The 15,585-nt window shown below is 35.5% G+C and overlaps 2 protein-coding genes across 3 annotated transcripts in view; both read left to right on the top strand.

Annotated features, from left to right (window-relative positions):
* Positions 1–9,234, top strand: part of NBEAL1 (neurobeachin like 1) — a 159,797-nt gene extending 150,563 nt beyond the window's left edge. For both annotated transcript variants that reach the window (XM_070770452.1, XM_070770458.1), the window contains one exon: positions 1,933–9,234. In XM_070770452.1, coding sequence (XP_070626553.1) covers positions 1,933–2,034 — 102 coding nt within the window. In that variant the 3' untranslated portion in view covers positions 2,035–9,234. The remainder of the gene's footprint in view (positions 1–1,932) is intronic.
* Positions 9,235–14,177: 4,943 nt separating this feature from the next.
* CYP20A1 (cytochrome P450 family 20 subfamily A member 1) overlaps positions 14,178–15,585 on the top strand; it is a 44,137-nt gene continuing 42,729 nt past the window's right edge. Inside the window, exon 1 of the mRNA XM_019975417.2 lies at positions 14,178–14,385. Within this exon, the coding sequence (XP_019830976.1) occupies positions 14,314–14,385 (72 nt within the window). The 5' untranslated portion in view covers positions 14,178–14,313. The remainder of the gene's footprint in view (positions 14,386–15,585) is intronic.

The following is a 15,585-nucleotide window of genomic DNA, read 5'->3' on the forward strand; positions in this document are numbered from 1 at the left end:
CAAGTAATCTAGTGATTCTTTTAGAAAATTTATTTTGTTACATAGACTCATATTTAAGCATTATAAATTTTTATTGATATCATTGGTCTTTTCTGAGAAATCTAAAATATGACATCTGTGGGGGTTATTTCAAGAGAAGACATTATTGAATAACATACTGTCATTGGTTATAATAAATCCATTATAGATCATATGAACCTCTTTGCCAGATACTTTCTTCCAGGATATTAATAAAAGAGGTCTTACTAAAGTGACTACAACAACATTTAGTTTCAGGTCTAATGGTTCCCCCAATAATGTCAGCACGTCTATATTTCAATATTCCACTTACGTTTAAAACATTATACACATTTTTACATTCAGTAATAGAGTTTCTTAATTAATATACTTACAAGTAATGATTTCCCTCCTGTCCTTTGCTAATGTGATGATTACTTGAGAACTCTGCTCAGATATTACTCTTTGAGTATGTTTGTTTTCACTGTCTGTGGTTTACTCACATGCCTTTAAATTTGCCTGTCCTCCAGCTCAGTAATTTGTTAGCGTACGATTTTACTGAAGTTTTAAAAAATGAAATGCCCTTGTGCACACACATTTTAAAAAAAATTAATTGGAAAAAAATACCTAAATAGCTTCATTTCATAGGCCTAATAAGGCAATGCTCTGTAATATTTACCAAATAAGTTTTTGGTCCCCATTGAAAGATTTATGTAGTCTGCAACAATAGAATTTGAATTATGTGTAGATTTTGATTAAAAGTATTTTTTATCTATTTTTACATCTTTGTGAAATTCATCTCCCATTAGCTGAATTATGGATCTACTTTAGTAAATAATATAATTGAATGCTTAGAATTCTGCATAATTAAAATATAATTTTATGTGAAATTTTCTATAATTTTATGTAGAAATTAAATAGATCAGTAGTTCTGAAGAGTTCTATTTCAACATCTATTTTTATCTAAAAGTAAAAAATGTTGGTTAATATGTATTTTTAAATCATGTATCAGTTTTATACATTATGCTGTTGTACAGAATCCATATTTGTAAATTAGATGTTAAACTGGAACTAGATGAATAGCAATGATGGTTTTGGAAATACGTCTGGAAATGAAAATGCAGAGCAAACATGCCAAAATGTCTTTGCTTGAGGCCTGTCTTTTATCTCTAATGAATGGACCCTAGAAAAGTAACCATTATAAAAGGGTAGCAGATAAAGCACCATTAAAAAGTAGATTGCTCTTGGGAAAGTAATTCCAACAAATCATATGGTTAGATAGAGAAATGTTACACTTTCAGAGGGGCATTAACCCACTGATTCAGTTAATTTTGATTAATAATTGTTATATGCCAAGAAGTGTGCTAAGTGGTAAAAAATTTAATGATGGAAAAATGTGATTCTCACTTTCAAAGAGCTTATGCTGTTCTTTTTTTCTAAATTACTTTTTATCATTCTATTGATAAAGAATTTTTAAATTTCTTAGATCAAACTATTTAAAAATTACTTTCTTTTCATCAAAATGTTATTTTAATTTCTTATGATTGTGATTGTCATTAATAGTACTGTAATTAGGAGAAAAATCCTCAAAGCAATGTGTCTTATCGGCGAGATTAAGTATAATTTGAAATTATTTTAATGAAGTGAAATGTAGTTTTGTAAATACATAATGTAAGGGAGTCTTATAATTTTGATATAACCGGCACATTTAATTAAAAAATTTATACATTGGTATTTGATCTTTCTCAACTAAAAGACAGTGTAGAAAAGCCTTTCTTTAATTATTATTAATTAAGAATCATTAAAATGTTAATGATTCTGCTAACCAAACCTATTTTTTTTACACCCTACAAAATCATTGTCTTATATATTAATTTCATTTTTTTTCATACTTAATAACATTTATTCTTAATTTCTCTGGATTACTTTAAACAGATGCGCTCAGGTCAGCTTTCTCGAAAATTGTGGGGATCTAGCAAACGGCTCAGCCAGATCTCAGCTGGAGAAACTGAATATAATACTCAAGATTCCAAGTGATTGTTATTTCTACCTTCTGTCATGGATAACTGAAATTTGATTTATCACTTTGTCACTTTAACCACATCTCTCAACTATCTCAAATGCTTCAGGTCTGTTATCCCTGAAAATCATTCAGGATTTACCAAAATTTGGTATAAATTTGGCATATGTATAAATTTAGTCATAGATATTACTGTTATCCACTTAAAAATTTTCTGGTTAACATCATTGAATCTATCTTATTAACTAATTCTTAGTCTGTACTAAGATGAATTTGAGAAAAGACATTTGATTAGATTTAGTGGTTTATTCCTAAGGATAATTAGATCTTTTTTAAAAGATAAACTTCTAAAAATGAAGAAGTTAGATTCAACTCACTTATTATAAATAGCAAAAGTTGTATTTCTAATAAAAGAGTAGATAGAGATAATGGGACAGTTGAGAGATATGGCTTTTAATACTTTCTTTAGTTAATCATTCTATTTACTGACCACCATATTTAAAAATACGATTTATTTATGGAACTTCTGATCAGAGGTAATATTTGAAAAGCATCCGTTGCATACTTGTATTTTTGAAACTGGTACATTGGCACATCCCACTACTACTTAGCATATTACTAATGAGAATTTATTGCAACATATTATCATCCTTAAATAATAAAGTTTGAGTAGGAATAAAAGAAACTAGAGATACATTTTATAGATATATTTCACTAGTAGTATAGTTAAGGAAAAATGCTAATTATGATTTTGACATTTGGGTCCTGTATAGCATTTGCAGCTCAATTTATATATGCAGAGTACAAAATTTCTTGGCTTTTTCTTTATTAAACACTGTGTTTTCCCTCAATAATTTTTGGAGTTAGAAATGATACCCAAATAATTATGTTTTTACTTATTTCATATGATTGATGAACTGAAAAGATATGCATAACTTAAACTAGTCATTTAGATATAGTAATTTTTAAAAATACACATTTCTGTTTCATGTTATGTATAATTTAGGATTACAATTAATTTTATTATACATAGCTAGATGTTACATTATGCTTTGCTATTCAAGATTTTAAAGTACTGATAGATTTATTTTAGAATTCAAAGAGATTGTTAAACCTTCTACTTTTGTAAGGTCATGTTTTGAGTAAGGTCAGAAAGCTTTTACAACTATTTGAGTGTCCTTAATCTGAGATTCCACAGGTTTGGTGAGGAAATTCTGTTTGTTAGCTGCTTTTTTTTTTTTCCTAAGAGTGGGTGGTTGAGTGGCTTTCTAAACGGGGTCTGTGAAAAAAGAGGAGAAAAAGACTTTTTACAATGATACCTTTTAAAATAATATTTTTTTTATTCCACAAACTATAGAATTCCTTTTATCCAGTTGTCTTCTCAGTTGAATCTTTGAAGAATTTCCCCTTTGCAGTCCTCTCCTGTTGCCTGTTGCCCACAGTTGTCTACTACCCTTTTCTTTATAATCCTATGAGAGAGTAAAAAATACATGAGAAGTGAAGGATTCTATAATAGGGAAACTATTTGATAGATTTGATCGGCTTGTATAAGAACTAGCAAAAAGTTGTAGACGAATATTCTTTCCAGTCATTTAAAATCCTCTCTTTTATCAGTAAAAAACTTCTGTTTAGGTGAATCACACTGACATAAACTGATGCAGCATAAAGTAGAACATCCGTAAATGTGAAGGTTTCCTTTTTTGAGGACTTCAGTAATTTGTGGTAAAAATGCCTCAAAACAAGTCAGTAGAGATGATTATGATATATTAAGATTAATTTCTTCTATTAGTTTTTTCATTCTTATAAAATATTTCATTCTTATAAAATATTCATCAATATTTTCATTTTTCATCTTATAAAATGTAGGTTACCCTCCAAAAGCTATTTTGTAGGTTTGAAGTCAAGAGAATCAAAATGATTGATTTTTGGTATTTTAAATGTTGAAGTTTTAAAAAAAATGTTTCTAAATCAAAACTTTGGAAATGTTTCTTTTGCCTATTTTAATCTAGGGATTTTGGTATAAGGATGCCTTTTTTATTTTTAAGGTTATTTAATACTGGTTTTGGAAGTTATTGGCTTTGGAAGTTACAGAAAAGTTTAACTTAGATTATTAGAGGGAAATTCCTAAATTTTTGGTACTTTGCTACTGTTTAGATGGAGTAACTAAAGAAGCAGGGTACATTTTATAGCACAAACATGAAGAAGCTTTGTTCACAGTAGATCTTCTATTTAGAACAATAGTAGATGTTCAGAGCACTAGAATTCATCCTTACATTTTCCAAAAAGTGAAAACCAAAATCTCAAAATTTTGAGAAAAGTCTTTGAGAATACTAGCAACAGTCTAGAAGAATGGAACTTAAAGTTTATTAAATAAGCAAATATAGTAGTAGTTTTGGCTGAATAGGGCTTCCCTGGTGGCTCAGCTGGTAAAGAATCTGCCTGCAATGCGTGAGACCCGGATTTGATTCCTGGGTTGGGAAGATCCCCTCGAGAAGGGAAAGGATACTTATTCCAGTATTCTGGCCTGGAGAATTCCATGGACTGTTCAGTCCATGGGGTCGCAAAGAGTCCGACATGACTGAGCGACTTTCACTTTTGGCTGAGTAGTTCCTCTTTTAAACAGTGTAGACCACTGAATTAAAAATTGCTAGGTAAAATCACTGAAAAGATATACTTTGAGGGATTCTGGTGTATTTAGATGTTATCCATACAAATTAGTTTTGTATTGTATATGGGAGAGATGAATAGGATCATTAGTGGAGTAACAGGTGGACATTTTAGACGATGAATATAATATCTCAACTTAGCTCTTGTATGAAATGTGTTGTCTTTGAAGAACTTTTCTTCTGCTTTTGTTTCTTGACACAAATAAAATCTTTGCATCCTGATGATGCGGAGTGATTTATAGTAAGGGTCAAGTATTAAAACATATAATACAGGTACTACTCATTTAGAGAAAAAAGAAGCTTTGTAAGATTTTTTCAACTCCTCCCAAACAGTATTCTTTCATTACTTAGATAAAGTTGGAGGAGAGAAGGGAAAAATAGAGCAGGGCATGAATGAGCTTGACCAGTTGTTTTAAAGTCTTTTTTTTTTTTTTCCCCCACCCCTTTCCCTGTTTTAAAGTCTTATAAGCCTGTGAAGCTCATGTCATTTATGAATCCATTTCTATTAATTTCCTTTAGTCACAGTGCTTTTTCAGGTCACATCCTTTTGTAGACAAGAAAATGTCAAGTATTTATTTGTCATTAACAAAGAACAACAGTGAGGCTTCCTTTTTTCTCTGTGTTAAGGTGTATAAAAATTATCCTTTAAGAACTAGTATTGAAAAGCACTTTTAACCTTCTGAAGGAGGAAACGTGCCCTCATAATTAATCAGAATTTAGATTTGAAAGTTGAATCTTAATCAAAGCTTAAATAGAAGTAGATAGAGGAAATTAACTTGAATACCCTATTTTTATTTAATGATGACACCATGACATGGCCTTTGCCTTTAAGTATATTAAGTATCTTGTTATTATTAAAAGAATCACTAATGGAAATCTCTTAATTGAATTTAAAGAGCTAACAATCCTTTTATATATTTATTTTTATAAAGTGAATAGCATTGTCTTTATCACCTTTCCAATGAAAAGATGCAAGTACATGGACTATTTTAGATGTAAATATTACATAAATATTAAACAATATCATGTAACATGTAATATCATGTGTGGGTATATATATATGAAGGTTGGTCTCTTCAAATACATCATTAAATATGTCATCCATAAATAAATTCTTAAACCTGTCTTTAGGATATAGTTTTTGACTGAGTAAGAAATGAAATACATTCTTTTTTATTCCTAAATCTAATCTGTTGTTATCAGGCAGACTCATAGCTTGTCCTAACTCCCATTTCTCTGATCAACTAAAACTGTCCTTTCCCAGTAAGTGACTAGTCTTAAACATTTTTATCACTCTAAGCAAATATTGTTCTCAGTATTCTTTTAGCTTTATTTATTTATCATGCATACATTTGATTTGCTTTTAAACTTGATCATCCAGAACATTGTTCTAGAGAGTTTTCCCATGTGAGAGTCCTTGTCATCATTTCAGTATTATTGAAATGACAGTCATCATTTCAATATTATTAAAATATGGGCCACAGCTTTATTTAATTTGAATCTAGCATTTTTCAAGGCCATTGTTTCTTAACTGAGATTACAGGTAGACTTCTCTGTGAAGTTTTATAAATATACAGAAGTTTAGGCACTACTCTGGATATTTTGAACCTCTTTACTTGATATTCTTGGTATAAAAAAACTATGTCTCAGGGTTATTAAATCAAAATATTTTCTGCTATAGCAATTATATCCATTCATTTTTTATAAATCATATCTGGTATTCACAGGCTTATTTGAAATAGGTGTGATCATTATCCTTGAAGACATTTGTTTCTAAAATTTGCTTGGAATGGCTTTCTTATCTTTGTTTTGCATGCCACAGTAACAACTAAATTTCCTTTTCAGTTTGCATTATTCTTATCATAAACTCTCTTCAGACCTTTCATATTTGAAAATTGTGACTAATATCTGTCTCCAGAAAAGTGTTTGCTTGTATTAGTTCCTAGTGACTATCAGTGAATATTTTGCATATCTGAATTAGGTAATATTTTTAAGTGTTAATAAAATCATGAGTAACAAAATGCTAGATTTAAAACATTGATTTAGATCTCTTAAAGCTTTGAAGCTACTAATCAATAGTTTTCCTAATTAAAAGCATTGACTTAAATTCCCTAAGCACTTCTGAGGACTTTTGTAGGTGTAGCCTCTGTATGGAAGTACTTCTTAATTTTTCGTATGAAAAGTCCTAGTATTAAGAAAAAATAGAGCATTAACATTTAAGATATTTAAGCCTGTATTGAGAACAATCAATTTTCTGCATTCAAAACATAGGGCCATCTTAGATTATAGAAATTATGATTTTCATCAGTATAAGAAAGTATGTAAAAGTGGCTATCTTACCAAGTACTTTTCTGATATATTGTAGTTAATTCATCAAATACATCTTCTTAGATTATCTCACTGACATTTGTCACATGTGGATGATTTTTAAAGACACTGTAGGATTTGGACCTATAAAGCTAATGGCTTTAGTGAAAAAAGGACAGAGATAAAGTTGTATTTACTTTTGTCTTAATGCCTTTAATCTTATGAATTGAAAATTCAAAGGAAAAGAACAAGTAGAAAGTCACTTGGTCAACATTTGTTTTCCTTGATTTAATTTTACTGTTTCCTTGGAAACTTATTTTGCAAATATTACCATAATAATAATACCACAATATTATCATTGAAAAGGTTACCAATTCTTTTTTTTTAAATTCCCATTCATTTTTCAAAGTTGACTGCTAGTGGACTCGGTATTTGTGTGTGTGTGTGTTTTCACTTAAAATGGCTGTCTCATTATTTAAAATTTATAACTATTTTTGAGTGTACAAACTGATTAGCTATTTATAATACTATTACAGTACAGCATTGTAATTTGAGAAAGAAAACAAGTTAGGATTTAGGTGGGATTGAAAAATAAAATTATATTTTATTGATTAAAATATAAACTTTTTAAAAAGTCTTATTCCAATGGACCTTTTAAAATTTATTTTTGTAATAATATATTGTACTTAATGTGTATTAAATTAGAGGCTTTCTGGTAGCCAGTATTCCAAATAAATAGTTAATATTCAAATGCTATTTTTGTTGTTCCTTATCTTAGAAACATTTTCCCATAATATCTAAGCAATGTGTTTTAATATTTACTGGACTCAATCTACAGATTCAACAAATATTCCTCTTGCATTTTGGAGGAAAAAAAGCTTATCTATGATAACATATTTTTCTCTTTAGAATACTAAAATTATATTAATCAATAAACAATTTAGAGAGTAGTTCTGGTAAGACAATGTCAGGTGTCAGACTTAATTGAAAAAATTTCAGCCCCTTAGTTTCTTATATAGCTATTAAAGGGAATAATTTTATTCCTTTGGGATTTCAACTTTTTCATGGATAATTTTCAAAATATTTAATTACAATAGTTTCTACATTTCTTCCAAAATTATTACATATTTCAGTACATCTTACTGTTAAAGATCTTTTATACTTTTTATTTTTTTTTCCTATTGTACTTTTTACTGGTCTCTCCAATTCTTAAATACCATCACCAAAAAGTTTTTGTGGCTACTGTTTTACAGTTAGCTTTACAGAAAACCATATGGCTGGTTTGTTCTCTTCAGAAATTCCTAGTGGGTATTGCTTTCCTTTCCCCAACTGTTTGCTTTTATATGGATTTGTAGCAAAAATATGAGCAAACAATAATCATCTAACCAGTCATTTTCTGTCTGGTTCATTGTTATAGAAGTGAATTACATTAAGATTGAAAAATACTGAACACATATGATTTGCTTCTTACGTCAATCTTTCTGGGACCCAGATTAAATAGGAGTATTTCAGTGTTATCATAGAGGTGACAGTGATTTGAATGTGTGTGTGTGTGTATATGTGTGTGTGTGTGTGTGTGTGTATATATATATATATATATATATATATATATACGCACATAGTCAATTCAGAGGAGGATAGCTAAAAATTCAGAATTACTTGTTTAAAAAAGTACTTGCAAATTGTGCTGCTACTTAAATATTTAAGGAATTCAAAAAGTTATGTATTTATCATAAAGTGTTCCTTCTCATTTGTTCTACTGGAATTGACCATTAAAAAGAGAATATTAAGCCTTATTTATATCTGATTATTGACTGCAAACTGTGACTCAATGAATACTTGTATGCCAAAAAAAAAAAAAAGGTTTTAAAGTTGAGATAGTTTTAGACTTAATAAAGATGTGTAAATAATTTTGATTAGTATTCTCATTATAATGAAGTTACTGTTAATTTGGTGCAATACGTTCTTCCCTTTCTCATCCTTTTAAAATTAAATATATAAGATGTATGTTTTGTTTTGTTACATTGAATGTTTTAAAATTTTTCAGTGTGTGTATATGAGCTAGTTTGATTGTTTCTGTATAGCATGATTGAAGATAATTGAAAAATTTGCACATTTTTTAGTCATTTGGAAATTTGTAGTCTAACAGTTTTTAAGAATATGCATTTATTTTGTAAATAATAAATTAGCTTTGTATATGAAAATGAGTTTGAATCAAATAAAAAAGTAATGTTACTTTCTTCAGCTCATTTGTAATTCTCAATTTATATAGTCTGATTGGAACTTAACATTAGCTAAGCTATTTGAACTTAGCAAATTATAGACCTAAATGCAAAACCCGTAACTATCAACTTACAGATGAACCTAAAAGAATGCATTTCACACTCTTATGTCACAACTGAAGAATTTGAGTTTTGGAAAGCTGAATCTTTTATAATGGGCTGCAAACAAACCTTCCTGACCTTTGCCCTGGAGGGAAACATACTGATGAGTAAGCAAACCTGCCTTCTATTCCAGAAGGGGACTCTCTGCCTTCTAAGGTTGTTTGCTATACAGACGTCCTTTAAAAGACATGTCCAGAACAGAATGGCAGTTTATACCTTGCTCTTAACAGACTGTTTCCCAACACTACCTATCATCCGCTAAGTCTTGTCAGACCACCATGTCTTAAGGACCATAGGAAAGAGGGAAGCTACCTGAGCAAGGATCCCAGATCTCCAAAGTCTCCACCACTGTTGCACCAGTGCCCCTTCCTCAGCTAACACATTGGTTTACAAATCATCTTGTATGAGTAGATAAGAGGAGAAAAAAGACCAAACTGCATTTACAGAGGGGATGGCTCAGTGTGTGAGTAAAGACAAAAATGGATAGCAGGTGAGTTGAAGCCTTACTTACGGGTGGTCTTGAAAAACAGTGGCAAGGGAAAACCATCTTGGTGGGCAGATCTTTAGTGGTACACCATGTCATTTACTTTGGGTGGAAAGAGAAGGGGCCTAAGGTTAGACTATAGATAGGAATCATGGGCCATGATGAAAGACCTGGCCAGCTGATGAGAGGCATAAATGGAAAAAGATTTTTAAGACTGGGGACATGAAGGTGTCAGATACAAGTGTGTACATGGACATACGGGATTAGGAAAGAAGCATGAAAATCTTTGAGTCAAATATTAGCACTCATCGGGAGCATCCACCATGAAAGAGGCATTAAGCAATCAAGTGGATCAAACAAGCAATTCAGGTCATGTCAGGTGGCCCCTGCATTGGCCACTCTAGGGCCGGTACAATGGGGAATTACATGAACAAAGTGGCCACAATGGCAGAAATGGAGACTATCCATGGGCTTAATAGGATGAACCCTCCACTTCTCAAGGCTGACCTAGCTGTTGCCACCAATGAATGTCCAGATTACTAACAATGAAGATAAATGCCTAGTGCCCAAGCATTCCTCATTCCTCAATGGGCCACATACTGGCAAGTTATGTATTTTGGGCCCCTTCCATTCTGGAAGGGCTAGAAGCTCATTCTTATAGGAATAGATATGTATTTTATGTACATGGTTTGCCTTTTATGTCTGCAGGGCCTTAGCCAGCACTATTACCTTAAGGACAGCGGAGTATTAATCCATTGGCAGTGAATTCCACATAACATGACCTTAGATCATAGGACCCACTTTATAGGAAATAAATGCTGGAGGGAGCCCATGACAACAGGATCACTTGTCCATTACCCACAAGCTGCATGCTGATAAAGCATCAGAATAGCTAGCTGATGTGAGGGGTAATTGACCCAGATAATTAGGGAGAGGGATAGCTGCCACTACATAATGGAATATGTAATAGTGTAGAACCCAGGCGATCTCCTTGGGCACTACTTTGTACTTCTTTGCCCAAATGTGTCTGTAGATAGAGAAACCATAGTCTGAGAAGTACATGATCACCAGGGACTCAGGCAGTTCAGAATCATTCATTCATTCTTCCAGGCTGACTAAGCAAGCCTCAAGACTTGGTGAGTAGAGATTCTAGTATGGATAGAGGAGAAAGAAGATATTAAGTATCAATTGTGGCCCTCGGAAAAACCACAGAGGCTAATTTCCAAGTTTTTTCTCAGGAAGAGAGTAAGGTGGGTACATAGAAAAAAGGCCCAGTAAAGCCCAATTATCGTTGTAATTCTCATCCCAAACTCCCCACTAGGTTGGTTTAGGAGTTATGGGGGCTGCATCATAATTCCACTTCCTCTGCCCAATCCAGGTTTCATCCTTCGCATGTATTAATCCCCACTAAATATCAAGCATTTTAAACGCCATCTCAGACTGCTGTTACAATATGCAAGTACTCCTGCCACTCAACCTGTAGGCACTTTATCACTATGCCAGACTCCTAAATAATTTTTGAGATTTCTCTTTGACTTTCTGGCATGTATTTTTTTTTAAGGCATCTAGGAATTTCTACTTTATGCTCACCAGGTCTCAATAGTATGTCATCAGACATACTATGGACAGACAAGATATTGTGTGGAATACCATTACAAACAAGTTAGAGGTATATGTGCTCACATCACAGAGGAGAAATGACAATGTCCAGGTGTATTACACTGAAGGTGTAATACTCTCTCTTCCAGTTAAAGGCAAACTGTATCTGATTACCCTTATTCATTAGAATTGAGAAAAAATATTTGCACCCACCAAATAGGCAAATTTGATGATGATAATTACCATGTGGATCAGAGTCCCAACAGGAAACAGATGGCATGCTGAAATTAAAAGAGTTCAAGAATGGAAACTTACAAAGATGTGGGAAGGGTTTAAGGAAACCACAGGGTTTCAGTGCCCCAAGACTAGCAACAGTGGTGAGCTGTCATTAACCCCAAGCCTGAAGTGAGTTCCAGCTCCTAGAAAGGGTATCTGTGTGGGGGCCTTATGACAGAAGCTGCACTCAACAGTGAGTCCACAGCATGAAAACCAGGAGAATGAATATCCAGACTTTCCTTTCATCCTAAGCTACTATTTCCTGTTGGCCAATCTAATCAGAAGTCTCCTTTTATACGGATAGTACTACCTATAAAACAGAGCAAGAGAGGCCCCTGCCCTGGGCCCCATGCTCGAGAGAAACCCACATATCACAAATCCATAAAAATGGTCAAATTTTTATGCCCACATGGGCAAATCAGTATTTGGCATTCAGTCAGGATTTAGTGGTTAATCAGGATTTTGTGGTCAACTGAACTTTTAATATCCACCCTCATAGCTAACACTGCTCAGGCTCTAGGGAAATACTTCATATCTCATGTTCTATATCTTTTAAATAAAATGGGACTGCATCTAAGTGCTGTAAGGGTTTATAGGTTACGCTTTAAAGTTGGAGGAGACTATAACAGTGCAAACAGTATTTGAGCAAGTCGATAAAAATAAATTAGCAATCTTTGTTCTCAGAATAAACAAATAGATTTTTGCCTAATTAAAAAACATTGAAAAGTGAAAGTGAAATCGCTCAGTCGTGTCCGACTCTTTGCGACCCCATGGACTGTAGCCTACCAGGCTCCTCTGTCCATGGGATTTTCCAGGCAATAGTACTGGAGTGGATTGCCATTTCCTTCTCCAGGGGATCTTCCCAAGCCAGGGATTGAACCCAGGCCTCCCACATTGTAGACAGACGCTTTACTGTCTGAGCCACCAGGGAAAAACATTAGGGTTCCATTAATGGACTGGAAGCACTTGACAATTATTGTGGCAAACATGGTGGTTGCAACTGTCAGCTTAGGAACAGTTTTCCATATTAAATTCCTTTTAAAATAATATATATGTAGGTCTAGATATGATGTTGGAGAAGGCAATGGCACCCCACTCCAGTACTCTTGCCTGGAAAATTCCATGGACGGAGGAGCCTGGTGGGCTGCAGTCCATGGGGTCGCGAAGAGTTGGACTCGACTGAACGACTTCACTTTCACTTTTCCCTTTCATGCATTGGAGAAGGAAATGGCAACCCACTCCAGTGTTCTTGCCTGGAGAATCCCAGGGACCGGGGAGCCTGGTGGGCCGCTGTCAATGGGGTCGCACAGAGTTGGACACGACTGAAGCGACTTAGCAGCAGCAGCAGATATGATGTAAAGTGTGATACCAATTCTTTACACTACCCTACAGATTTAGTTGTTGCTTTAAGAGATGGTGAGGGCTGCCCTGGTGCCTCAGAGGTTAAAGTGTCTGCCCGCAATGCGGGAGACCTGGGTTCGATCCCTGGGTCGGGAAGATTCTCTGGAGAAGGAAATGGCAACCCACTCCAGTATTCTTGCCTGGAGAATCCCATGGACGGAGGAGGCTGGTGGGCTACAGTCAATGGGGTTGCAAAGAGTCGGACAAGACTGAGCGACTTCACTTTCACTTTAAGAGATGGTGAGAATCAAAAATGATACAGTTGTTACCATAAATTTAAACTTTTACAATATTTGCTGTAATAACAATGGTACCATATGTAACAACTCCATTACAGTTGAACACCATAGATAAAAGTCAGTTCATTTCTGAAGCTAAATATTAACTATAAATTTTTATTGATAATTCCAGTTTCTACTGCCTGGAATTTTGCTAACAGAGCGAAATTTCTTCAATTTGAAAGTATTAAAACTATCCCATATATTAATTATATTACTCAATAAACCTGAAAAGATTGTTTTAAAATAGTCTATGAAAAAAATCTTTTCAAGGACCACAATGACTGGGAACAGGATAATTTGGCATTTCTGCCAACAGAAGACAAATGATGTCAAAATCTTGATCATAAAAATATAGAGATCATGCTGAAATAAAGGGAAGACACATATTTCATGAAGTAAATACATAATAATTGTGAATTATGTGTCCATATATTTGATTAAAAAATCACTAGACTGTGGTAGAACATCCAGACGTGCAACAACAATGATTAACTTGAGCTATTTTTATTTTGATATATGTATTTTAAACCCACTTGGAAAACACTTGGTTAGGACGATAATTTCTAACGTTTTCTAGAAGGCGGGGTCCCTCTTTCTTCAGCAACTCGGTCCGGGAGTCGTGGGCGTGTTCGGAGTCGAATCCGCCGGAATCCCGCCTCGGGTCTCGCTGTTTCTCGCCGCCCGACCGCAGGGGTGACCACGGCACGCCCCCAGCGACCCAGGCCACGCCCCCAGCGACCCAGGCCACGCCCACAGCGACCCAGGCCACGCCCGGGCGACCTATTCGCTCGCAAGTCCCGCGGGCGCCCCGGCCCACCCCTCTGTCCCTCGGGTGCCGCCAGGCTGGGACGCTGCAGCGGAGCGCGGAACTGAAACGTGGTTCCCGGGCGGAGGCACCATGTTGGACTTCGCGATCTTCGCTGTTACCTTCCTGCTGGCGTTGGTGGGAGCGGTGCTCTACCTCTACCCGGTAACCGCCGTCCCGGCCCTCACGGGCTCTGGCCGCCGCCCGCATCCACGTCGCGCAGCCCGCAGCGGGCGCAGGGAACGGGCCCCGGGGGAGGGCTCCAGCTCCCGCTCCCGCCCTGCCCCGCTCCCGGAGCACGTGACCCCTAGCGGGCGCGCGCGGCTAGCGCTGAAGACTGAGCGGGGCAGGAAGCTCGACCACCCTCGGACGCCGAGAGAAGCACGGACGGAGGCTCGGTGGAGCGGGCGCGGCCGCAGGGGCCTGAGGGCTGGTTCGTGGGTCCGGCCTCCCTGTCCTCGCCGCGCCGCTGTGCAGGGCGGGTCCGAAGTGCTTCGGTGGCTTTCGAGCAGTAACTGTGCCCACCCCACTTCCATTTTCTAGCGTGTCTGAGAGGAAACTCCAGGCTGCTCGTCGCCTTTATCCATTCCCAAGGATTTTCCCCCAGTGTTTCTTTTGTCGCCTGCTTTCCCGTCTGTCTTTCGACTTTGATTCCTGAAATCTAAAGTCCTTAAGGTCCGGACCGGGTTTTGTTCGTCTTGGGCCTCACATGCTAAAGGGGTTGTGGAAGGAGCATACAGCCAACTGCTGTATCTCTAAATCTCCTCCTGACCTTTCCTTCTCTGCTTACCTTCTTCAGCCTCAAAAGATGCTTCTGAAAACAAAGAAACTAATGGATGAGGAATCATCTACAAAGCAAGGTGGTTTTGTAGAAAAAGTTGTAAAGCAACAGAATAATGGCAAACACATCACTGATATTGACAGAACACCTTAAATATTCTTGCTGGTAAATGAATTTGATTGGAATGTTAGAACTACCCAATCTGGAACTTTCAGTGTGTCTTTATTTTCTGAGAAATAGCCTTCTAGGTCAGGAGAGTGAGGGAAAGGAGATTTCCAGGCAACTCACTTGAAATTCATGAAAATAAAATAAGACTAGGCAGCATGCTGTGTTTTTCCTCAGCTGTTTTCCTTCAACTATGTGGCATCAGGGCAGTTGACAGAATGTTGGATTTAATTAGGGTTCGTGTTTTGCTAGGTACTTTTGAGAAAAGGAAACAGGGCAAGAGACTGATTAAAAGGGACAATGGAATCTGAGCTGGATGGCTGGAAAATGAGTATAGGAGTAAGTGGGTTAACAGTCTGTTTGGGGTAAAAATAGTTTTTGGAGTCAAGATATTAAAAATAGAAGGAGAAATAGGAGGT

The sequence above is a fragment of the Bos indicus genome, chromosome 2 (assembly GCF_029378745.1).
Source record: "Bos indicus isolate NIAB-ARS_2022 breed Sahiwal x Tharparkar chromosome 2, NIAB-ARS_B.indTharparkar_mat_pri_1.0, whole genome shotgun sequence".
Taxonomy (NCBI): Eukaryota; Metazoa; Chordata; class Mammalia; order Artiodactyla; family Bovidae; genus Bos; species Bos indicus.